Below are 26882 nucleotides of genomic sequence, written 5' to 3'. Positions count from 1 at the left end.
CATTTTATCTGTATTTTCCAGTTTCTCATGTAAATAAGTCTTCTAATGTTACAGTAGAGCACACGTTTAGTGATCTGCCTCCTCATGAACTCTCTTACCGCCTCGCTATGCGTAACAATTCCTTTATCCGCATGTTACATTACTCACACCAGACCAGCAATGCCACTAATTGTTGGGTGTGTGGTCGACTCCCCCCTTTCCAGACACCGAAGGGAGTTCTGCCACTCTTTCCTCATCCATTTTCACATAATGGTTCGTGTGGAGCATGGTCCACGTTAACATCATCCTCAACAGATATGTCTTTCCTTAACAGTACATGTTTCCCAGACAAGCAAGGTCTTCCCCACAGAACAGGGTTAGATCTAGAGAATGAAGTTTACAATTTAGGTAATTATTCTTCGAATTTTATGGTCCTGAATGTTCAGTCTGATTCCACTCCAGACTTACCTGCTATTTCAGTATTACCAGTCAAAGGCGAATTATGTGTCCGAAATTATGGTTCCGTACATGTAGGACACAGCGATTGTACTACTATTGTCAAGTATAGTGACAGTGGGAAATCTATTTTCAAAGCTTCACGTCATTCTTATTTTATTTGTGGTCAAACCGCATATGTTCGTCTGCCCCTCGATTGGGAGGGAACTTGTTATATTGCCTTCCTACTGCCACCTGTTTTCCTAGCCCCATCTGATTATCACAGAAACACACATCTAGTACACATTAGACATAAAAGGGAGATCGAGTCCCCAATTGTCGATTATACTGAAACTGCTCTAGAACAGTATACAGATTTCAATAGAGGTTTCTTCTTTTTTATAGGACCTATCCAGAATAGTAAGCTAATCCGTAGGTTAACCAGAACCCTTGAAGCTGTAGTAAATGAGACTGCCTCTGCTCTAGGTAACTTAACCGAAGAGCAATCTGCTATGAGATTTGTCGTGCTCCAAAATCGTCTCGTCCTTGACGTCATACTGGCCGATAGGGGCGGGGCATGTAGAGTCATCGGATCTAGTTGCTGCATTTTCATTCCAAATAACGCGCCGTCTGTTTATTCAGCTATAACCAGACTCCATAAAATTGCCCATCTGTTACACCAAGATCCAGGCACCTGGACATGGTCCGGTTGGTTCTGGAATATAATTTCCGCCTGGGGATGGAAGGTCTTGTCCTTTCTAGGTATTGCAGTAGCGATCATATTCAGTTGCTGCCTCTGTATACAATGTGGCCCTGCGATTTGCGGCATTTGTGCTACCTCTTGTATTCCTAGTCCCAAGTCCCGTTCTAAATCCCGTTCCAAGAAAATTCGAGACGAACAATTGATGCTGTATGAAATGATAGATGGTATCATGAATATTGATGTTTCCTGATGGAAACGTAGTGACAAGGAGGGAATGTGGAAAAGTAAATTTTGCCATGTTCTGTGTCCCTACGCGTCCTACATCATATGTTATGTGTGCATGATTAATATGCATATGTATTCCCCATGTTCGATTAAAAAGACGCAATTACAGTTGTGTCCATCTCTAGTATGTCAATTTCCAGTTCTCGTGAATACTACGAATATCAGGCCTATGTAAAGCTACGTTGCCACGTTTCTCAGTGTGCACGTTATTTTATTGTAAAGTCCCCGTTCCTAGGCCTCAAAAGGGCCCGGACACCAGATTCGGCTCCTGTCTCCTGAGCCCTCGCTGAGGAGCGACACGGCCCCCACCTGTATTCCTGACCCTTCACTTACTTCCTGCCTCACAGTGCCCGGTTCAGCCTGGCTCTGCCTCTGAGTCTGCCAAGAGTATGTTATGATTCTAGTTATCAGTCCAGTCCTCCTTCTCTGCATTCCTAAGCTACTGAACCGCATCAATAGTTTCCGTCATTGTCTAGCCTCTACGTCTCCATGTAAGAGAAATACTGTATTTATGGTCATTTAATATTCTTCATCACGCACTACATGTAGAATAATGCATGCTCCAGTCTTAGAGTCTGTTAGCCTTTACCCCGATAACTTTTGGATTCTATCAACATGTTCTCTAAACATCAGATACTAGATACTGCTTAGGTACATGTCGCCCTGACTCTCCAGACTTCAGTCTCTGCTCCTAGCACAGAGTTCGTAGCCCCCAGCTTCTCCTAGTAACACGTCATTGCCAGTTTGCGCGCACCACTAGGTTAGAGGTCCCGGCTCCTTAGGTAGCCCCCTCCATGTTTCCGCCCCATTTATGACATATTCTGTTACGTTTACATCACATGTCTATGTATACGCCTCTTGTTACACCTACTTTCACCCTTATCTTTCGCGACTACTACGCGTCACACCCTTTGCTCCACCCACTGCTCCGCCTATCATATGTACTGTAATGCAACTGTTTTACTATATATACTTGTGTATTGTTATTAAATGTTAGCGCGCTCATCCCAGATCCTGCCCCAGGCAGCTGCCATCCTATTCCTGTGCAGGTTGTCCTGTTCCTGTCCTTTATGCTGTAATAAACCTGCAAACTCCTACTACCTCGAATCTTGACTCTTATTTATTGAGCTATCTGTTATTGCTATGCCTAGTCAAACCTAGATCCGGTATTATTTATTTATATACCACACTCTAGCCGGACAAGGGTCGGCGGGGGAGCCTGACTTCAATGTCTCAAGTATCTCCCGGATGTCCAATTAGGCCGGGGGGGGGAAAGGCCGTGAACTGAGCAGTAGATCCAACCCCTGAAAACAGAGGGAGTGACAGGGGGGAATTAAAACTGTTGCACACAGCCTGGAGGTCTAACTGTATCCTATCAATTTTTCCCACAAAATACGAGGAAAGCTCCTCGCACCACTCAGAGGAGGAAGGCGGCCTCAGTTGCTCCGCACATGGCGAAAGGAAGCTTTGTACAATAGTGAAAATTTCTTTGCTATTATTTTGGGCCTTGGCGATTTTCCCAGCAAAATATTGGCTCTTGGCTGAGCGAATCGCCGCATAATAGTTTTTTTGCGATACTCGTAAAGCTTATTTGGCCTCTGGGAGATATGCGGTTCGCCATGCTCGTTCTAATTTCTTACAGCGCCCCTTCATTTCCCGGAGGGTATGGGTAAACTATGGTTGGGAGGGAGAAGACCGCATCCTACGGATACCACCATCCTTAGTAGAAGCACTCACACCCTCTTGCAGCCAGCTATTAAAAGTGTTCACAGCCTCCTCAATATCAAGCAGGGGCAAAGGGCGGCTATGATCAAAGGAGTCCGCAAATTTAGCCAAGTTGACCCGGTGTGAGTGAGCAAGCAAAGGCGTGCCCCCAGGGCCCGACCCTTTTTCCAACGCCCAATTAAATTTAATGAGGCCATGATCCGACCAAGTGACCCACTCAGGGCTATCCGTTCGTAGATCAAAATTTGAACAAACTAGGTCTAGAATGTGCCCCCCTACATGAGTAGGAGCATCCACCCATTGCTTCAGCTGTGCCATCGTTAAGGCCTCTCCAAGCCTAGTGGCCTCAGCAGAGTCCTGGGTGTCAACATGAACGTTAAAGTCCCCAAGCAGGAGAAATCTTGAGTACCAAAGGGCACGTAGCACAATAATCTCCTCAAGGGCTCCAAAAAAATGTCCCAGACTTCCCGGAGGACGATACACCAGCGTCCCCCCCCCAGCGTCCCCCACCACTAAAAAATGGAACAGCTCAGCATCCATCGTCACATCCAGATGTTCGCATATGATGGTCCACTTATCTCGGAAGATAGCTGCCACGCCACCCCCGCGCCCAGACGGACGATCAGCCCTCATTATTTTATAGCCCCTTGGGATAGCTAATTCAACAGCCGCGGCACACGTGTCATTCATCCAGGTTTCAGTAACAAACAAATGGTCAAAGTCATTATCAATCAGGATATCAAAGACCTCTGCAGTATGTTTCGCCAGAGATCTGGCATTAATTAAACCTGCCCTGATCTCCGTAGAAACCCTACCCATTCCCACCGCGCCACTCAGCGCCGGTTGGAAACGGAATTCATAAGCTGCGCACACCTTGGAAGGCGAGTCGGCTACCTTCCACTGGGCACCAGCCCCGCAGCCGGACACATTGAGGGAAATAAGCTCCTCACGAGAATACCTGATTCTGTGTCTGGAGGAATGGAGGCGCCTTCGGCAACCGCCAGGGCCCCCAGGCCGGGGCCCGACCGGGACACGGACGGGCACAGACGGGCCCTCCTTTGGCCTCCAATTTCAAATTCTTTCACAGTCACAGAATGTTTAAAACATTTTCATATTGTACATTTTGCACCTTTTATTACATACACTTTATTAATCTGTTAATATTTCATTTTCTAAGCAGTCACAGACAGGAAGCCATAGTTTAAAACACCAATGGGTGATTGAAACTTGCAGAAATATGTACCAGCAGCTTCCTCCGACCTATAGGTGGCATGAATTGTTAGGCTAATGATGTCAATTTATGACTTTAAACTTTAAAACATCGTCAAATCCTCTCTAGTTTCAGTATGATTCATACTTTTGGCTAATTATTACAGAACCCTTAGGTCATGTGATGTTAGGAGGAAAGTTATTACATATTTACAGCTACTCACATTAACGTTTGACAAAATTATTGTTATTTTCATATAAGGGCAACAATACATTGACAGAAAAAGCATGCAATATACAATTCTGTTTCCCTGTTATCTGTGTGTCAGAGCGGCTCTGTGCATCTCCTTATTCTGCACATTCGCATTGAAAGAAAGGGGCAGATTTCTTATAAATCAACAAACCATTTAAATTGATCAAACATCCCCAGTGCCCTCAGCCCAGGTGGCAAAGACAATTCTCAGTGAAAACCCACCATGTCACGCAGACAGGTAGCAATGGAGATAGGAAGCAAAAAGTTACTTACCCGTGGTAACGCTCTTTCTGGTGGATACTCTTATCTGCCTGAAGATTCCTCACCCACAGAATAATCCCCCGTGCCAGTCTGGATCTGGAAACTTCAAAGCGCTCACATTGCCAGTAGGGGGCGCTGGCTCGTATTGGGCCTGTAAGTGACATCTGATGATGGCATCAAAGTCATAGAGCGCACAAGGACTTCAGTTTTCATCTATTTTTTCCCAGTGTTTAGACATCGATAGAGGGGTCAATACCAGAATGAATTTGGAAGTAGTAAGCAGAAGAAAATATACACAATGGCATTGCTTCAGAGTGAGTGCAGCTTTGGGGCCGAAGTCTGCATCAGTCAGTATCCTGTGGCAGCTGCAGGTCTCCACGGAGGTGGAAGCATAGGTGGCCTGGCCCGGCCTGGGTGCAGCTGCAGGTCTCCACCAAGGTGGAAGCACAGGTGGCCTGGCCCGGCCTGGGTGCAGCTGCGGGTCTCCACGGAGGTGGAAGCATAGGTGGCCTGGCCCGGCCTGGGTGCAGCTGCAGGTCTCCACGGAGGTGGAAGCATAGGTGGCCTGGCCCGGCCTGGGTGAAGCTGCAGGTCTCCACCAAGGTGGAAGCACATGTGGCCTGGCCCGGCCTGGGTGCAGCTGCGGGTCTCCACAGAGGTGGAAGCATAGGTGGCCTGGCCCGGCCTGGGTGCAGCTGCAGGTCTCCACCAAGGTGGAAGCACAGGTGGCCTGGCCCGGCCTGGGTGCAGCTGCGGGTCTCCACGGAGGTGGAAGCATAGGTGGCCTGGCCCGGCCTGGGTGCAGCTGCAGGTCTCCACCAAGGTGGAAGCACAGGTGGCCTGGCCCGGCCTGGGTGCAGCTGCGGGTCTCCACGGAGGTGGAAGCATAGGTGGCCTGGCCCGGCCTGGGTGCAGCTGCAGGTCTCCACCAAGGTGGAAGCACAGGTGGCCTGGCCCGGCCTGGGTGCAGCTGCGGGTCTCCACGGAGGTGGAAGCATAGGTGGCCTGGCCCGGCCTGGGTGCAGCTGCAGGTCTCCACCAAGGTGGAAGCACAGGTGGCCTGGCCCGGCCTGGGTGCAGATGCGGGTCTCCACGGAGGTGGAAGCATAGGTGGCCTGGCCCGGCCTGGGTGCAGCTGCAGGTCTCCACCAAGGTGGAAGCACAGGTGGCCTGGCCCGGCCTGGGTGCAGATGCGGGTCTCCACGGAGGTGGAAGCATAGGTGGCCTGGCCCGGCCTGGGTGCAGCTGCAGGTCTCCACCAAGGTGGAAGCACAGGTGGCCTGGCCCGGCCTGGGTGCAGATGCGGGTCTCCACGGAGGTGGAAGCACAGGTGGCCTGGCCCGGCCTGGGTGCAGATGCGGGTCTCCACGGAGGTGGAAGCATAGGTGGCCTGGCCCGGCCTGGGTGCAGCTGCAGGTCTCCACCAAGGTGGAAGCACAGGTGGCCTGGCCCGGCCTGGGTGCAGATGCGGGTCTCCACGGAGGCGGAAGCACAGGTGGCCTGGCCCGGCCTGCGTGCAGCTGCGGGTCTCCACCGAGGTGGAAGCACAGGTTGCCTGGCCCGGCCTGCGTGCAGCTGCGGGTCTCCACCGAGGTGGAAGCACAGGTTGCCTGGCCCGGCCTGCGTGCAGCTGCGGGTCTCCACCGAGGTGGAAGCATAGGTTGCCTGGCCCGGCCTGTGTGCAGCTGCGGGTCTCCACCGAGGGGGAAGCATAGGTGGCCTGGCCCGGCCTGGGTGCAGCTGCAGGTCTCCACCGAGGTGGAAGCACAGGTGGCCTGGCCCGGCCTGGGTGCAGATGCGGGTCTCCACGGAGGCGGAAGCACAGGTGGCCTGGCACGGCCTGCGTGCAGCTGCGGGTCTCCACCGAGGTGGAAGCACAGGTTGCCTGGCCCGGCCTGCGTGCAGCTGCGGGTCTCCACCGAGGTGGAAGCACAGGTTGGCTGGCCCGGCCTGCGTGCAGCTGCGGGTCTCCACCGAGGTGGAAGCATAGGTTGCCTGGCCCGGCCTGCGTGCAGCTGCGGGTCTCCACAGAGGTGGAAGCACAGGTTGCCTGGCCCGGCCTGCGTGCAGCTGCGGGTCTCCACCGAGGTGGAAGCACAGGTTGCCTGGCCCGGCCTGCGTGCAGCTGCGGGTCTCCACCGAGGTGGAAGCACAGGTTGGCTGGCCCGGCCTGCGTGCAGCTGCGGGTCTCCATCGAGGTGGAAGCACAGGTTGCCTGGCCCGGCCTGCGTGCAGCTGCGGGTCTCCACAGAGGTGGAAGCACAGGTTGCCTGGCCCGGCCTGCGTGCAGCTGCGGGTCTCCACCGAGGTGGAAGCATAGGTTGCCTGGCCCGGCCTGCGTGCAGCTGCGGGTCTCCACCGAGGTGGAAGCATAGGTTGCCTGGCCCGGCCTGCGTGCAGCTGCGGGTCTCCACCGAGGTGGAAGCACAGGTTGCCTGGCCCGGCCTGCGTGCAGCTGCGGGTCTCCACCGAGGTGGAAGCACAGGTTGCCTGGCCCGGCCTGCGTGCAGCTGCGGGTCTCCACCGAGGTGGAAGCATAGATTGCCTGGCCCGGCCTGCGTGCAGCTGCGGGTCTCCACCGAGGTGGAAGCATAGGTTGCCTGGCCCGGCCTGCGTGCAGCTGCGGGTCTCCACCGAGGTGGAAGCATAGGTTGCCTGGCCCGGCCTGCGTGCAGCTGCGGGTCTCCACCGAAGTGGAAGCACAGGTTGCCTGGCCCGGCCTGCGTGCAGCTGCGGGTCTCCACGGAGGTGGAAGCACAGGTTGCCTGGCCCGGCCTGCGTGCAGCTGTGGGTCTCCACCGAGGTGGAAGCATAGGTTGCCTGGCCCGGCCTGCGTGCAGCTGCGGGTCTCCACCGAGGTGGAAGCATAGGTTGCCTGGCCCGGCCTGCGTGCAGCTGCGGGTCTCCACCGAGGTGGAAGCACAGGTTGCCTGGCCCGGCCTGCGTGCAGCTGCGGGTCTCTCTCCCAGTCCCGACAGGCCCACAGAGAAGGGCCCATGGAACCGCTCATGTACTACAGGTTCCCAAGAGAAACATCAGTCCCTGAGAAGACCCGATAGTGGTGCAGTTAAAAAGAAGCACTGAAGTCTAACAGTGCTGTCGCATCTGAGGAGCCACATCATATTCCAGCGTTTCGAAAACCTCGCTCAAGGTTGAGCATCCCCCTTGGCTGGAGGATCTTACAAGGACTATTCTGTTGAAGATCAAATCATAATCAAGGCTCCCATTTTTCAATCATTTCTGATGTTTACAGTTAAATACATACAGAAAACAATGTGTTTCTTGTCTGTATTTATTTTTGAAAGCAGAAAAATAAAGAAAATTGTGCTTTTCGTGAGTGACTTTTGACACTGCCCTGTATGAATTCCAAGCCAACATCTGAACGCAGAAACAGCACGGGGAGTTAAAAAACAGGATAGGATTTCCTTAAATGTACACGTATGTTAACATATATTTCTATATATTGCTAATATTTACATGTGGGTGTAGTGTTCTGCTATATTGACTGCTTAATTTGCTCAAACGCAACAGGCATTAAAGTATGCGTGCCTATTTATCAGTAAAATAAATGTGGAAATACACCATGCTACGACTCCATTTATTATTAAAAAGTGAAATAAATATGGATAAATACCAATAGGATTGCGGAAAGATAAATATGGATAAATACAGATGGAAATTGTTGACAAATAAATATCAAAAAAACGGGAGCCCTAATCATAATTTGCAATGAACTGAGCCCTCTCTCGATGCAACTTGACTTACTGAAGCAGTTGTACGGGGGGCTATTCTCGCACAATGTTGGGGGCAAACTGGTCACTTGGATACAGGATGCCAGACTGTTCAAATCCCAATTGCTGATTCTGAGGGGCAGTGCTACCCCAGTGCAGGGAAGGGTCTAACAGCAACTCAGTCAACAGACCAAAGGGCTCCGGATCGGAATTGAGACCACCGGCCAATAGTTCTACCAGCAAAGCACATGGGACGTGCGAGCAGGTCTCTGGGGTGCGCAGCTACCTGTTATTAATCTCCCTCCAGCATCATGTCCTTACGTTGTGGTTCTAACCAGAGTCCTGGGACTGAATAGCAACCAGGGAGAATCCCACAAGAACCTCAAAAACAAATCTCTACATTGGCTCTCTAAGCACTGATGATTTCCCTCACTGGAGCTGGAGACATTACTCTAACCCGGAGGGTTTCCTGGATTGGGAAAGGCTGTAAAGACAAAACAAACTGGGGACTGCATTGTCATCAATTTTAGGGATCCAAAACTGGTATCAGATTTGTTTTTAAAAGATCTATCGATGCAGGTGCAGCATTGTCTATCCTCCCACTGCTATTCTTATAGACATTTCCTAGGAAGGCTCCATTACCCTGCACGACGCCCCCTGCCCTCTATTCCCAGGTGTGCCCAACACCCCCCTCATATGGCTGGCCCCTGTAGATATGCTGTACCTGTAAACAATAGATTTAAGGTCTTAGATGGGATGGATTGACTCCCTGACCCTGCTGAGTGCATGGCCCGAGACCTTCAATTAAGAACTTCACTGGATTAGGTTGTTGGGAGTGCCTGGTGCTCAAGGCAGGGAGTGCCCACATAGTGGGCTGATCCAACAGTAGCTAAGAACATTGCCCGGCCAGGATGCACCGTGGGTAGAACAGGGCCTGACGGAAGCCACACCGTAGCCACTGAGCTACACTGTCCCAAGAATGAAGGCCTTCCCAATACGAAGAAGGGAGATAGGAGGAGCAGGGTGATTCCAAGGGCAGGAGCAAAACAGGGGCTTACAGATTTGAGCTATGTTACTAGTATTATTAACATGGGGTGTCTGCCCAGGGTGAATGAGCAAGAGCCAAAAGCGGGTGGCTCCGCCAGACACAAAACCTTATCTAATACCATCAAAGTTGCATCTTGGAATGTGGAGGGCCTAAGGAACAAGCTAGATTGCAGTAACGGGGGGCATTTATAGACACATATATTTTAGTATTATTCCAGGAAACCCAGGCCATGGAGGAGTTCAGGCAACCAGGTTATGTGGCCTTTTCCAAACCTGCTGTGTCTGCAGTGCGAGGTAGGCGCTCGGGGGGGGGCTTACAATCTGAATTGCCAACTATTTAGGTTATTCAGTAAGGGAGATAGAGACGGGGTCTCATGACCATCTGTGTGTATTGCTGAGATTCACCTCTGCTAGAACTCTAGTTTTGGTTAGTTACACTCAAGAACAGTCAGTAGGAGCCAAGAATCCCCAGCAGTAGAGCAATTATCAATCATCCTTTCTTCCCTCCAATGGCACGACCTCAAGATCATAGGGGGCGACTTTAATTGCCAATTTGAGTCACTGGGCATCAGATTTAGCGAGACCTTAGACAAAAAAGTTAGGCAGAGGGCAATACCTGCTACAGCGATACCTGCTACAGCGATACCCCTCTAACTCCTTCAACGGGCGAGCAACGTCAGATAAATGTGGCTATGTTTAATCTGGCTGGGTCCGAGTCCATAATTGATTTTGTCTTTGTGGACGCAAAAATGTGGGACTCAGTTCTCGATTTTTTTATTTTACCACCCCATGATAGCGACCATAATGTCTTGCCATTAAACCTGCTAGCGCAAGATGGGAATATACAGGGGAAACACAAGGACCCATTCGATGCTAGATTGCTTCTGTCAACATCACAGAGATGCATCCATTGGGCGAAAATACAGGAAAAAGGTTCAAGGAAGTGGCCGCGACCCACTCATGTTATGTCGCTGCACTGAGTACCATTTTTTATTCTGGAGGAAGGTCCGGAGAGAACAAAAAATAATAATCCATCCTGGTATAACGGGCACCGTAGAAAAGCCAAATCTATACTAATAATAGCAATATAATCTAAGGACAAAACTCGTATCAAAAGTTTTAGATTAATGTATAAGGATGCCACCAAACAGACCAAGACAGGCTCTTAAACAGAAAGATCCAAGAGCATGCTGGAATATAGTCACCATCGGCAATCCGGAAGGTAGAAACAATCTAGAGCCTAACATTGCGGCCGAAGCCTGGAATGATCACTTTAGTTCACTCTATGATGTCCAGGTTCCCCCTGAGGTAGTGGTGGTGAATAATGTAGATCTTCAATCATATGACCCAAACCAGGCTGGTAAAAAGGCTAATGAGGACCTCCCCATGGTTTCTCTTGAGGAAGTAAGCAGAGCTATCTCAAACATAGCCTATCACAAGACGCCCGGAATCAATAGGATACCTGGGTATGTGCATCTCTCTGAACCTGTTGTCTGGGACCCCTAGTCATCTTTAATGCTGTATTGGGTGGTATGCCCATCACTGAGACCTGGGCTGCTGCTGAAATCCATGTGTATAAGATAGGTTCCCCCTTCTATCGGGGAATTACAGGCCATTATCCTCATCGATGTGATACAGAAGGTTGTCTCAGGGGTCACCCAAGAATGGCTAAGGAGTGGATAAAGGACCGTGATGCTCTTAGCTCTTTACAAGCAGACTTTAGAAACTGAGCTTTTACTATTGACCAGGTATTCTGCCTCCAACTCATCGACTGGAAAACGGTGGTGCTGGAGAGTGGCAGTCTGTGTCTGATCTTCGTACATCTAAAATCTGCTTTCAACCTAGTTCGAGAATCAAACTCTGGTCTGTTCTATTCAACATGGGGGTTCCCACCTACTTCTGTAATCTCATCATGAGACTACATGAGAAGATCTATGCCCAGATTTGATGTGGGAAATAGGGGAGCTTTTTGAAGCATTTTTAGTAACTAGTTGTGGATAACAGGGCTGTCTGTTGGCCCCAACGCTATTTTGTTTGTACATCTATGGGTTGGTGGATACTTTAAATGAGGTCAATGACAACGACGTTCCCAAGTTTTGTTCTACCAAAATTCCAGCCCTGATGTTCACTGATGATTCCTTCCTCCTATCAAAATCTCCCATAGGGATTTAAAAGGATACTCAATGGGTTTAAATCGTTTTGCATCGAGCGGGGTCGTGAGATTATTGTTGCCAAGACAAAATGTATTGTTTTCAATTCCATACATTCCACCAGAACCAACCCCGTGCTGAATGGAATCCTACTGGAGAAAGCTGGCATATCTGAGAATTTGGGGATTACAATCAATGAGCACATGGACTGGGCCTTTCACATAGGGAATCAGAGGTTGAGACTAGCACAAAGTACAGGTGACCTGGCTAAAGTCTATAGGTCTTCATTCTCTAAGCCTCTTTGCCAATGATGGAAATATACAAAATCCAGTCTTTAGGAGCCATTACTTATGGGGCAGACATTTACTACACAAATTGTATTGGTAGAAAATTAAATCATGGGGGACTTTTTTATGCTTGCCCTTAGCACCCCCTGACTCCGCTCCAACTAGATTTAGGACTGTGCCCCATTTCAGAGACCATTGCCTTAAGACTTCTCTTCTGGAAGAGAATTTCGTCGACTCAAGAGTAGACCCCATACAGACAAGCTCTATAAGAACTGGGAATCTAGGGACAAAACGCCTACCCTTATTTTCTCATCTTAGGGACACTCTGAATAGTATAGGACTAGTTTCTAAGGGGATGACCCTTTAACAACCTTCCTGGCAATTTCCAAGAAGAAACTTGTGGATTTCTACAGGGCTTCCAGACTGTCCTCTCTTATGAAGGGCCCAACAGAGGTCATTCTGACGAGGAATTTCCTACAGATTAAAGACATTTAAAGATATGAGACTTTCTTAGATGAAATCCAGCCAGTACTAGCCAGGAAGTTGCATGTGCAGTTCAGGCATGATTAGCCCCCCTGGTCGAGGGAATTCGATTGGAATTGTCCCTTCTGTGGAACAGCAGAAGAAACTGAAGCACATGTACTTTACTATTGTGGATAGTACAGATCTGCAGGAACTTAGGGACCCCATACCACCTAGAGGGCCCTAGATACTGAAATACAATTTCAACCACACAATAGAGTTCGCATTATCTAGATTCCTCTTTTTCAAATGGTGTTTTAGGAAAGGGTTCCTAGAATAAGGGATGGACAATTTATATTGACTAGAAAAGAGGGCTTCTCGGATGAGGAAGACTAGGCTTATGCTGACATGGCATTTGATTTAGATATTACGTCTAGGGGGGCCAAGATAGTAATTAATTCTATTTTAAGACTTATCGTTAATTAATCAGCGTTTTAATTCAATTCAGACCTTAACGTGCATATATTTGACTTATGTGCTTTTAATGTTTGATGATTTGTTTACGGTTTCTAAAACCCGAAACAAAGACTAAGGGCCCGATGTAGGACACCAAATACCGGTCAGTAACAGCCGATTTCGGCCGTTACCGACCGGTATTTGGTTTTTGACATGTAGGGGGCCTAAAATTTACCCATTCAGTAAATCTAGATGTAGGTGGCACTGAAAACAGTGCCACAGGCCCTTAAGAATTCGTTATTTACCATGAAATACTATTTTAAGGTTAATAACGAATTTCTGTGTACATGCACATCTGTGCATGTACCCCTGTTCCATGTGACACACATACGTGCCCACTGTTTTCAGTGACACCTACATCTAGATTTACCGAATGGGTAAATTTTAGGCCCCCTACATGTTAAAAACCAAATACCGGTCGGTAACGGCCGAAATCGGCTGTTACTGACCGGTATTTGGTGTCCTACATCGGGCCCTTAGTCTTTGTTTCGGGTTTTAGAAACCGTAAACAAATCATCAAACATTAAAAGCACATAAATCAAATATATGCACGTTAAGGTCTGAATTGAATTAAAACTCTGATTAATTAACAATAAGTCCTTAGGGCATATATGTGTGTCACATGGCACACAAGCCAAAATCAGGGGTGCAACAGGGTATCAAAGTGACACCCTGTCCCCCTTGACAATTCGGTAATTTTACCGAATCGGTATTTACCATTGATTCCTATAAGCCTCAAGGCCTATAAGAATCAATGGCAATTACCGAATTTTTTCCTACATCACATTTACCGAATCTAGAATACCGAATCGGTAAAATTCAGTATTCTAGAGTCGGTAAATGAGATTTACCTACATCGAGCCCTAAATGTATGAATGAATGGAAATAATACATACAACTTGGGAGACATAGCGGACCCTATAGGGACAGTTATCTAAGGTCTCTTATTGAGGTTTTGGTCTCTGGTCTTGGGATTCAGTTGGGGGCAGTGTCTGGCAATTTTTATTTTATGACTGAATCTTTATTTCCTCTTTTTACATGTACATTGATATCTGGATGTGATCTGTTTTTATGATCTTTTTATGTCTGTATAATGTCGTATAATGTTGTTTGCACTGTGCACTTTTATGGTTCATCGAACCAAAATAAAATGAATATGATGATGAATTTGGGATCTTATTAACTCTCCCTATAACACATCAATCAAACGTAAAGGTGGGAGAGTCAATAAAAATTCAGACCAGAAAAAACAGAAAGAGTGTTACCGGAGGTATGTAACCTTTTCTTATGATGGACTTAGTAGAGGGTTGACACCCTGACAAGATGATGTCTACTACCACCGGTGGCAGCTACAAGCAGTTCAGATGTCCCTGCTGAATCTCCAGGCATGAAGGAGAACACCTCGGAAATTGGGATGCAGCACCATTCTCTCCAACTGGGAGAGGAGGTCTAGTCTGCATGGCAGCTTGAGAAGGGAACATCTAGGGAAGCGCTGAAGGTCTTCATACCACACTCCCCTTGGCCAATCTAGGGCGATGAGAATTACTTAGAACCGGGTCTTGGTGTATCTTCCACAGAACACTAGAAATGAAGAGAAATGTGTAGTGCAGTTGAATGTTTCACCTCAACACCACATGAAGGGATACTGACGGGCACAGAACAGCTGGCATTGAGCAGTTTCCAAAAAGGCAAACAAGTCCACATGGGGAGTACCCCAACAGGTGAAGATATCCTAAGCTAATACCTATAGTGGACGCCACTCATAATCAGCAAACCACTTCTGTTGCAGCACTGGGGGAGATTATGATGGAGTCAGACAAGTCTCCCCCGTACTATAGCCACTGCCCATAGAGGCACCACTGCAGGGTTCACATGTGCCAAGGAACATGCAAGACTAGGAGAATGCAGAGACCTATCGGACCTGGGTGTCAGACGACCTTCAGAACTGTGACTCTCACGATGTGTTGGAGAGAAGGAACCATTGCAGTCCTTTGAGGAAGAGTAAAGGCCTGGAGAAGAGCGGTGTCCAGTACTGACCATATGAACTGGAGTTGTGGGCATCAGGTGGGAAATTTGGCTCCTTTGTCCAGAACCCAGGTCAAACAGTAGGGCTACACGTGACTGTAGATGGGGAGATACCGCCTCTGGAGATCCAACTTTGATTAGCCAATAATCCAGGTTTGGGAAAATAGGGGCACCCGACCTTCAGAGATGGATTGTAACCACTGCCATCACCTCTGAAATCTTGAGGTGCCGATGTTAACTCAAATGCTAGAACCCCGAACAAAACACAGATACCTCTGATGCAAATGCAGGACCAGGACGTAGAAGTACGCATCCTAGAGGTTGATTGACACCGTACAGTCTCCTGGTTCCAACGCCGGTTACATTAGAGCTAGAGTTTGTCTTTGAAATTTTCCATTTTTACCTGTAGTGTTGTCAGAAGCGGTGTCAACTGCACTCTTCGTCCCTGGCCCAGACTATGAAGCACCTCGCCTCATGGTACTTGACGGCCTTCAGGTGCTTGCTCTGGCAGGAGTAACAAGACCAGTAGTCGTGGTCTGAATCGAAGCACTAGAGGTAGACGAAGAGGGGATCTGTTTTAGATATCTGTCCTTCCCAGTCTGTAAAGGGTTTGAACCCTGATCTCTAGGGAGGAGACACAATACTCCACTTGTTGGAAAATGCCTATGGGAAAACATAACACTCTTTGAGAGAGTAAGATCTGGACCAGCACCTCAGGACCAGAAAAAAGGGAATCGATGACCTTGTGCTGGGATGCTTTGGTGATGTCATTGGATGCTGCTTTTGCTACTGATGCAATGCTAGCGTCTCCTACCGGCAATGTGATAGTCTTGAAGATTCCTGATCCAGACTGGCACCTGGGATTATGCTATAGGTGAGGAATCATCAGGGAGAAGAATCCATGAGAAGTGGTCTCTCATTAGTCAAAGGTGCAGAGACGCTTGACTCTCACTGGTTCACAAAACCTTCAATGCAAAACATGCCAGGACGGACAGAACTCTGGCGGCATAGAAGTGCTGTGCTCAGTCTGGTATTTAACAGCAACTAATAGTTTCATTTCCAAGTTCTGACAGTGACCTCATCCCAAACTACCACTACAAGATGGTTGTGATGATGCACAGCAGCAATGACTAGGCACTTTGTTAAAATGAACTCAGTGGAATGCATTCGTTTCTATCATCTTTGGCTACTGAAGATGTTTCCTTTTCTTTCTTCTCACATGAATATGTTATCGGTAAACTCCTTCCTCTATCCAAAGCTGGGTTATGAGAACACTGTATTTGGTGGCTCCAGCAACACAAAAGCAAATTTCAGATGATTCTGAATGCTACGGTCTATCCTATTTCTGGTCTGACAAAGGCTAAAATGCATCAGAAACTTTCACTCTGCTCATGAGGCAGCATATGTTTTTTAAGTTCTTTCATTTACCAGCAGAGTTTATAAAAAAGAGGGTTCTTTTTAGCTCGCAAACACAAACCTGACTATCATTTGTGTTCCTTTTCTTCTGAATCCAGATTTCTTTCCAAGTTCAAGGTTGCAGAAATGCATAACAGAGAGTCGATATTTGTGGATTCTAGCTGATAGGAGCTTAAATACTTTAGTGCTAAATATTTAATCTTTACTTAACTGTCAAATCTTGAGAAGCCTCATTAGAAGTAAACATTTCAACATATTTTTCTCATATCAATAATTTTGCCATATTGCACTAATTCTATCCATGCCACAGTTAGGATTTGGTCAAATGATTCACTGCAAATAAGAAACTCATAAAATATTTTTACAAGCAATTAATCAAACAATGAATTATTTACATAGTCAGTGGTGAGCGGTCAAATCCCCAAGGATCCAGCTGTTGAACATCACTGGGGAAGTGCCACTATGGTGGGTGCATTTACAGATGCATGTGATGATGGAAAGGAGCATCGCTTCTCCTGTGTCAGGTCTTGGGAGGTACATGTGCACTGCAAGCATTATCCCAGAGAGATTGAGATCACAATGTCCTTCTTTCATTTCTCTGTTCTCTGGCTGCAGCAGTGAAACCATCAATGTTGAATAAAGCACCTAAAGCCCACAATTAACTATGAATATTCTCCAATGCCTGTCAGTTAAATCAGTTCGAGTGTGTTGGGTTTATAGGTTTTAGAACTAATCCCTAAAGTTAGCTGAAAATACCCTCGTTAGTCCAAGCCCTGTCCATAGTGTGGATTTTAAAAGTAGCATGAACAGGTGTGTGTGGATGTTGTTCTTTAGAACTCTACTTTACCAAAGTAAAAAACAACACTATTTCTTTCCTTTTGGTCTGCCCTCTGCTAATGTCTTAATGTGTTTCCTGCAACTTCATTTCTTTTTCTTATCTGTAGAGAAATGAATTGATCAATCACTGAGTAGACACAATTATTCTACAAATATCTGTGTTGCTTCCATTCTGCTAGTCGGGGTGTCTATCTTCTACTTAACATCCTCCGGCATTTGAATGCCCCACATAATTGTAACTTTATCATCTTCTGTACTTCGCTGATGGTTTTGTAGGCTTGGTAACCAACTAAAGCTCTTCTCTTACTAACTGGACTTGAATGGTTTCCCCCGGTGTGTGTTTTCTGATGTCTTTTGAACTCTGAAGATTGACTAAAGCTCTTCACACATTTACTGCAATGGTATGATTTTAACCCTGTGTTAGTTTGCTGATGTCTTAGGAGGTATAATAACCAACTAAAGCTCTCATACATTCACTGCAATTGTATGGTTTTCCCATGTGTGTGTTCTCAGATATCCCTGTAGGGCTGGTCATTGACAAAAGCTCTTCACACATTAACTAGAGTTGAATGTTTTATCCCATGTGTGTGTTCGTTGATGCCTTTGGGGGTGTGATAACCAACTAAATCTCTTCACACATACACTGCAGTCGTATGGTTTTTCCCTAGTGTGTGTTCAATGATGTTTTTGTAGCTCATACAATTGACTTAAGAATTTTGCACATTCCCTTCATTTGAATAGTTTTTCCTGTGTGTGTTCGGTGATGTCTTTGTTGCTCTGATAAGTGACTAAAGCTCTTAACACATCCGCTTCACTTGAATGATTTTTACCCTCTGTGTGTTCGTTGATGTCTTTGTAGGTCTGATAACTGACTAAAGCTCTTCACACATTCACTCCACCTGAATGGTTTTTCCCCAGTGTGTGTTCGTTGATGTCTTTGTAGGTCTGATAATTGATTAAAGCACTTCACACATTCACTGCACTTGAATGGTTTTTCCCCTGTGTGTGTTCGCTGATGTCTGTAGAGGTGTAATAACCAACTAAAGCTTTTTTCACATTTACTGCAATGGTATGGTTTTAACCCTGTGTGTGTTAGCTGATGCGTTTGAAGGTGTGATAACCGACTAAAGCTCTTGACACATTCGTTGCAATGGTATGGCTTTTCCCCTGTGTGTGTTCGCTGATGTCTTTGGAGCTGTGATAACTGTCTAAAGCTCTTCACGCATTCGCTGCAGTGGTATGGTTTTAACCCTGTGTGTGTTCGCTGATGTACTTGAAGGATTGATAATTGACTAAAGCTCTTCACACATTCATTGCAGTGGTATGGCTTTTCCCCTGTGTGTGTTCGCTGATGTCTTTGTAAGATTGATAATTGACCAAAACTCTTTTCACATTCACTGCAGTGGTATGGTTTTTCCCCTGTGTTTGTTTGTTGATGTACTTGGAGGGCTGATAACTGGCTAAAGCTTTTCATACATTCACTGCAATGGTATGGTTTTTCCCCAGTGTGTGTTCGCTGATGTACGCGTAGGATTGATAACTGACTAAAGCTTTTCACACATTCACTGCAATGGTATGGTTTTTCCCCAGTGTGTGTTCGCTGATGTCCGTGTAGGATTGATAACTGCCTAAAGCTCTTCCCACATTCACTGCAACGGTATGGTTTTTCCTCAGAGTGTGTTCGCTGATGTCTTTGCAGGTCTGGCGATCGACTAAACCTCTTCACACATTTACTACACCCGAAAGGCTTTTCCCCAGTGTGTGATCGCTGATGTGTTTGGAGGTGTGATAACCATCTAAAGCTCTTCTCACATTCGCTGCAGTTGTATGTTTTTTCCCCTGTGTGTGTCTTCTGATGTCTGTAGAGGTGTGATAACTGACTAAAGCACTTCAAACATTCATTGCACTGGTATGGTTTTTCTCCTGTGTGCATTCGTTGATGTCTTTGGAGATCTGATACCTGACTAAAGCTCTTCACACAATCATTGCATTTGAATGGTTTTTCCTCTGTGTGTGTTCGCTGATGTCTTTTCAGGGTTGATAACAGCCTAAACCTCTTCACACATTCACTGCATCTGAATGGCCTTTCTTCTGTGTGTTTTTGCTGATGTGCTTGGATATGTGATAAACAACTAAAGCCCTTCTCAGATTCGCTGCAGTTGTATGTTTCTTCCCCTGTGTGTGTTTTCTGATGTTTGTAGAGGTGTGATAACTGACTAAAGCTTTTCACACATTCACAGCAATGGTAAGACTTTCCCTCTGTGTGCTTTCGCTGATGTCTTTGGAGATCTGATAACAGCCTAAAGCTCTTCACACATTCACTGCACTTGAATGGCTTTTCCCCAGTGTGTGTTCGCAGATGTACTTGGAGGTGTGATAACCAACTAAAACTCTTCTCACATTCGCTGCAGTTGTATGTTTTTTCCCCCGCATGTGTTTTCTGATGTCTGTAGAGATGTGATAACTGACTAAAGCTCTTCAAACATTCACTGCAGTGGTATGGCTTTTCCCCTGTATGCGTTCGCTGATGTCTTTGGAGATCTGATAACTGACTAAAACTCTTCCCACATTCATTGCATTTGAATGGTTTTTCCCCTGTGTGCATTCGCTGATGTCTTTTTAGGGTTGATAACAGCCTAAAGCTCTTTACACATTCACTGCATCTGAACAGCTCTTCGCCTGTGTGTGTTTGCCGATGGCACTTTAATCTGGATGAGAAACTAAAGCTTTCGCTGCATGTGTATGATTCTTCTTTCTTGATTAGTGTCTCTGGGTCGGGTATATATTTGTCTACATCCCATGACTGTGTTTCCTGAAGGGCCATCATGGTTGATAAAGCACTTGTATTATTCCCACATTTCCTGCATTTGTTGGCATTTACAACATTTGATTTCCAATTTAAAAATAAAGTACAATGGCCACTAAACACTTGCCCCACTCATAATATTAGACAGGCTTCCTTGCAAGAGATGTTGTCTTTGGATTGGATAACAGGTTTTGACACTTGTGGGTAAAAATAAATCCTTCTCATTGGTGCAATAGGGACAATGCTCTAAATGTTAGACAGCAGAACTCCTCTTTCTTTTACGCTTTAGTTGTTTGTCTCCACTCTGTTGTGCTCTACACTGGTTGCTGTGGTATAGCCAGGAAGAGTTTACAATACACATAGAGCATTGAATGATGGTCTGTTATCATTTTAGGAATCAATGCACTGCTGTAACCACATTATACCGATCCCATAATCACAGCTGAAGGTGGTTTGTCAGTGTTGTTGCCTTAATTTTCTAGAGGTCATTTCCTCAGTCCTGTGTCGTGGAGGTGCACAGCTCAGACTCTTACATCCACTGAATTATCCTTCACAGCCTCTTCCAGGATCTGTCAGTTTATGTTCAGGTCTGTCCGTCTCTAACTGCGCTGATGTTTTCCTGAATACTGAAGTTTATTATTTCTGACCATTGCTTGTAGATTTACAGAACAATAGCTGTTATTCAAAAGCATTTCATGCTTTCAAAGATTGTTTTCTGTTGGATGTAAAGAGATTTAAAATTACGAAATGCAAATGTAACATAATATGAATACACAATATTTAACTGGCTTTTAACGACATCTCAATTTCACCATCTTTGAAACTTAGCGATTATTATTTCACCATACACAGATATTTAAGCAAACATTCTGTTGAACATGTCATATCTTATTAACTTCTGAAAAGGAGGTGAATTACCAGTGCTCACAGAGTAACTTAGTAAAGAAAGAGCACTCACGGAGCACCACGTGCTAGAGGTAAAGCTTTAGATAGAGGCACGTGGACAAGATTTCATTTACACAACAACAGATTGTGGAAAAAGAGAGAACAGGGTGTACAGTTGTTTATTTAGTTTCAGAAAGTGTACAACAAAGTTGACTCCTCTGGAAGTACATAAGAAAGGTAACTGCATTCACATACTTCAGTGCTTTCCTGTTCACATTATATCAGCTCAAGTACCAACTCTTGTCTTTACCTTGCTGTTCGTTAAGTAATCGCTGCCACCATCTCAGCCCACGCCGGGGTTGGTTCAAGAATTTCTGGTTTCTTCTAATCTGAAAGATTGGAACATTATCATGTTATTGCTGTAACATCCGTCCATCTCCCTAAAACTAGTTAAAATTGCAGGGCCTGGTTCTGGACGCACACAATACATACACAAGAGATTCTTTAGTTCTTCCTAAAGTATCTAAAGTTCAGACCTTGTTGCATTTCAAGCCGCAGCTCCTTCCACAGCTCTTGCTGTAAAACCACGAGTGGTTCATATTAATGCCCGACCTTTACATTGTAAGCACAGATAAAGCAAACAAACACTGATCTATAAGTTAATATTCAATCATAACAGGTATTTAGTCCTTATTATTGAGACTTTATGACAACCAATAATGTATCTGACATATCAGTGCAGCCAGCAGATGTCTGCATATTCATCTTTTTTTTTCTTCCTTTCAGGGGTATCTGACTTAGTGTTGTCTCTTTTGTGCAGAGTAGGCTACTCTTTGGCCGGACGGGTTTTGGCAGCGCGCAAGGAGGTATCCGTCATCCGCAGCTGAATATAGCATTTCTACCTTAAGGCATTTCTTACATCCAGGTTTAACTTGTTCCCTGTTATTACCCGCCCACAATGTCTGTGTACTCATTTAACAGGTTATTTTTTAGCTGAATAAGGGGAACATACTTGATGCATTCACACAGCAGATACCAGATAATTGCCTGATAATCATGTGCCCGTTGCTGTCTGTGTAGGATTACAAGCTTCATTGCAGAAGCTCACAAGGTACAAACAGATGACGTGCACAGGTAGGTGCTTTTGAGCTATAGACGGAGGAGGAGCACAGGTAGGCGCTTATGAGGTATAAACTAAGGAGTCGAATAGGTAGTTAATTACGATGTATAAGTAAAGATGGTAAACATGTAGGTGATTATGTGGTATAAACAGAGGCGCAGCACAGGTAAGTGCTTATGAGGTATAAAGAGAGGAGGCGCACAGGTAGCTGCTTGTGAGGCACAAACACAGGCAGTGCTCAAGTAGGTGGTTATAAGATGTAAATAACGGAGGTGTATAGGTAGGTTCTTATGAGGAGTAAACAGAGGTGCACAGGTAGCTGCTTATGAGGTACAAACAGAAGAGGTGCACACGCAGGTACCTATGCGGTACAAACAGAGGAGAAACACAGGTAGATGCTTATGAGGAATAAACAGGGAATGTGCAGAGGTAGGTGCTTATGAGGTAGAAACAGAGGAGGTGCACAGGTAGGTGCTTATGAGGAACAAACAGAGGAGTGTCAGAAGCTGGATCTTTATATAGTACACCAAAAAGAGGTATACTGTACAAAGAGTTCACATATTCCTTATAAGTGGACAGGGTTTGCTCTAGCAATCCCAAGATGCTCTTCAAGGGTGTAGTGAGGCCGAGCAGCCTTAGGCTTATCAGAGATCAATGTTAGACATCTGTAAAATACACATACAATAAATAAACGATGCACATAACTCAATAAGGAGATCCCCCAATTTATAAAAATAACAAATACATTTATATATATGTAAGCGGCAGAATCAATATGATCAGGTAAGTACATTTCGAGATAGAAATTCTTTCAATTTTAAAAAGTCAACACTTCGTCCATTTTCAGAAGCTGCAATGTTATCTTACGGGAGGAAAAACAAGTATGGGATACAGTAGAGTAATGATACTTACGAGACCAATCTCTTGGACTTAAGGTAAGTATGGGGCAAGGTCCAAGGCAGCGCCAGCAGGTCACCTCCAGTGACCCCAGGGCAGCAGGTTGCAGTGGTAAAATACAGCGTCCGGTGCCCAATGTTAGTCTATGGGGATCAGTCTGCATGAAAGGAGACTGCAGGTTTGGATTGGGAGCCCAGACGGGCTGAACCAACAGGGGGATTCAGGCCATACAATGCTGCGGGACATGGAGAAGCCTTCAGTCCTCGTCTCCTTGGGCCACGGGTAACGGGTGCAGAAGTGCCTTTAGGCATCAGGTTTTGTCACAGGGAGCGTCGCGGTAGAGGGGGCCTGCAAGCAGAGGCCGCAAGTGGCATTGATATGTCCACAGAGGTGAAACTCAAGGTGGGCATCGGGTCTGGTGACTGGGTTGGCACTGTCGGCCTACTTCACCCAGGTGCTAGGTGGCTCAGGTATAGCGATGCTTTCCAATGTCGGGTTTTCACAGTCTTGGAGCCTTACAGTTCTTTCTTGGTACCTACAAGGTGCAGGGGAGCAGCTCTGCTGTTACACAGGAGTTTCTAGTTCTTGGCCGAAGTGCTGGCAGTTCTCCCAGGGTTTGGAGACACCGCAGCTGCAGGACAAGTTGTGTTTTGGTGCAACTGTCTAATAACAGACAGGTTGGCAGGGTCGCCGCTAAGTCAGTTGCTGGATCTTCTGTTCTTGTTTCTTGCGAGTCTTCACGTCCGTCTATCTTCTTTTAGGTCGGCAGGATCTGATCTCCTGATGCCAGGGTCTCCCATAAATACTAGATTTAGGGGCGTTAGCAGAGTCTAGGAAAATAGCCATTCAGCTATTGACCCCTGGGGTCCTACACCCCCAATATCACTTTTATTTATTTATTTATTTATTTATTTAAGAGGTTTTATATAGCGCTAGCCAGACCCGAAGGTATCAGAGCGCTTTACAGCGAGTAGAAAAAACACATAAAAGAGGAACAAGAAAGCGTAAGTGATCAAAAGTTCCAGTGTGCTGTGCGTCCCTCGGAGCACATTGAGGTAGAGTGGTTCCGATGTAGTTTCGATCCGAGGGTAAAGTCCTGAGCTCCGTTTTCCTCCGTGAGTGGAGGAGAGTAGGGGGTTAAGGGGCGTGAATGAGGATGGGAATGTTGGAGCAATTGTCTGTTGGCAGCAAGGTGTCAGCTTGTGCACTTCGGATTTCAGTTTGGGAAGGTACGGTTGAGGTATAAGTCTTTTAGGAGTCTTTTGAATTTTATGAAGGAGGGAGTAGTCCTGATGTCAACCGGGATGGAGTTCCATATTTTGGGTGCGTTTCCTGCGAAAGAACGAGCTGCAGTTTTTTGCTTGCGTGTTTTCAGAGGGATTAGTAGGAGGGTGTTGGAACTCCTAAGGTTTCTTGACTGGCCGGCTTTCTTGAGCTTGGAGGCCAGGTATTCTGGTTTCCCTGTGTGTAAGGCTTTGTGAGTAAGGCAGGCGGTTCTGAAGTTGGCACGCAATTCCACTGGGAGCCATTTTAGTTCTCTGAGTGCGGGAGATAAGTGGTCGTACTTTTTTACTCCGGTGACCATTCTGGCAGCCGCGTTGAGAGTTGTTTTGAGTGGGGCTAGGCGGGAGAGAGCTGTACCGGAGAGAACTGCATTCCCATAGTCCAGTCTAGATAACACCAGTGATTGGGTGGCTTGCTTGAGGTCCGTGGGTGGGATGAAAGGTTTGATTTTGTTGAGGAGCTTCAAATTAAGGAAGGCACTCTTGGCAGAGGTCATGATGTGATTTGTCATGGTTAGTTTTTGGTCGAGGGTGATTCCTAGAGATTTTACTGAGTTAGCCAGGGTGAGATTGCCATTGAGAGCATCTATAGCTTTCAGCCACTCTCTGATTTGCGGGTTTTCATCTTTGTTGGAGATAAGGAGGATTTCGGTTTTTTCATGATTAAGTTTAAGGTGGTTTGTGGCAAGCCATTGTTGAACTTCTTTGAGAGTGTTGTTGAGTCTTAGGATGTCTTTAATGGAGGAGGTTTCCAGGTAGATCTGGGTGTCGTCAGCATATAGGTGGAAGGGTATGTTGGCTCTTTGTAGGATGGTTGTGAGGGGTTCCATGTATATGTTGAACAGTTGAGGAGAGAGTACTGAGCCTTGGGGGACGCCTCTGTTGACGGGGAGTGGGTCGGACGTAAAGGATTTGATTTTTATCCTTTGGGAGCGACCATGAAAGAAGGAAGAGAACCATTGAAGGACCACCTCGTCTGCACCTACTCGGTCTTTGAGAGCCTTGATGAGAAGATTGTGATCCACAGTGTCGAAGGCTGCCGAGAGGTCTAGGAGAATGAGTAGGCAACATTGGTCAGAGTCAAGGGATTTGAGGATGTCATCCACGATGTTAAGGATCGCAGTTTCAGTGCTACATCCTTTTCTGAAGCCTGATTGGTGTTGGTCTAGCAGGTTGATATTGTCCAGGTGCCGATTCAGTTGCTGGAGAACGCATTTTTCGAGGAGTTTGGCTAGGAAGGGGAGATTGGAAACCGGTCTGAAGTTGTTCAGGTCGTTGGGGTCTAGGCCAGGCTTTTTGAGTAAAGGTGTGACTTGTCCGACTTTGAGACAATCCGGTATGATGCCAGTTTTTAAGGAACTGTTTATGATTTCGCACCATCGTGGTGCGAGGGAGAGTTTCAGCTTTTTGGTCAGTTGAGAGGGTACAGGGTCGAGGATGTGTGAAGAGGGTTTGGAGGAGGAGATTAGATTGAGAATCTCAGCTACAGGTACGAGGTCGAAGGTTCTCCAGGTTTTAGTGGGACGCAAGCTAGAGGTGGTTTCAATTGCTGGGGCTGAGTTTTTAGAGGCGTGATTGAGGATGGTGCCGAGTGATTGCTCGATCTTGTTGATTTTTTCGTTGAAGAAGGTTGCGAAGTTGTCGCATAGAACTTTGGAGGCCTGCACTGGGGTTGAAGAGGGTTTGGAGGTTTGCTGCTTGATGATGTTAAAGAGTTCTTTTGGCCTGTTTTTCGCATAATCGAGGGCGGTGCAGAAGAAACTGGTTTTTTCCTTAATGATATGTTTTTTGTACACTCTTCTTGCAGTTTTGAGTTTTTCACAGAGGTTAGCAGAGGGATCCTTTCTCCATAGACGTTCTGTGGATCTAAGCTGCCTCCTTTCGTCGTTAATGTCCTTGTTGAACCAGGATCTGGAGGGGATGTTCCTGGATTTTTTCAGTTTCAGGGGGGCAAGTTGGTCTAGGATAGAGGACATGGTTGTGTTGTAGTGGGATGTGAGGTCTGTTGTGGAGAGACCAACCTGGGGGGTGGGGAGGAGAGTGGTTATTTTTTCTTCCAGGTCATCCATGTTGATCTGTGTTAGGTTTCTTGTCCATGTGGGAGGGTCTTGGATGGGAGGTTGGCGCATGATCGGTTGGGAGATGCGGAATAAGATTAAGTGGTGGTCTGACCAGTCGACAGGTAGGATGCGGTCTAATGTGATTACGTTATGTTGGGCGATGATGGCATCCAGAATTGCACCTTTGTTGTGGGTTTCTTCTGAGCAGTACTGGGTGAGGTCGTTGTTCTGTAATAGTTTGTTCAGGTTTTGTATTGGTGCGCTGTTTAAATTATTCCAGTGCATGTTGAGGTCTCCGAGAATTAGGTTGTTGCTGTCTCGTAGAGAGCAGTGGGTGACCAGGTCTGAGAAGTGTTCCATAAACGAGGGGGTGTTGCCAGGAGGGTGGTATAGGAGATGACAGAGTAGTGAATTATTGTTACTGGTGATAATGTTGGTGGCTAGGCATTCGAAGGAGTTGTACTTGAAGGTGTCAATTTCCGTCACAGATAGGTTGTTGTTGTGAATGAT

The 26882-nt window shown here is 46.4% G+C and overlaps 1 protein-coding gene across 1 annotated transcript in view; it reads right to left on the bottom strand.

Annotated features, from left to right (window-relative positions):
- Nucleotides 1-16824: 16824 nt before the first annotated feature.
- The window catches only part of LOC144807693 (uncharacterized), a 69870-nt gene continuing 59812 nt past the window's right edge, over nucleotides 16825-26882 (bottom strand). Inside the window, exons 2-3 of the mRNA XM_078673337.1 lie at nucleotides 21323-21401; nucleotides 16825-20842 (exon numbers count right to left, since the gene is read on the bottom strand). Of these exons, the coding sequence (XP_078529463.1) occupies nucleotides 18148-20148 (2001 nt within the window). The 5' untranslated portion in view covers nucleotides 20149-20842; nucleotides 21323-21401 and the 3' untranslated portion in view covers nucleotides 16825-18147. The remainder of the gene's footprint in view (nucleotides 20843-21322; nucleotides 21402-26882) is intronic.

This window comes from Lissotriton helveticus, chromosome 1_2, assembly GCF_964261635.1.
Source record: "Lissotriton helveticus chromosome 1_2, aLisHel1.1, whole genome shotgun sequence".
Taxonomy (NCBI): domain Eukaryota; kingdom Metazoa; phylum Chordata; class Amphibia; order Caudata; family Salamandridae; genus Lissotriton; species Lissotriton helveticus.
The sequence above is the reverse complement of the archived record's forward strand: the minus strand, read 5'-3'. Positions and strand labels throughout refer to the sequence as shown.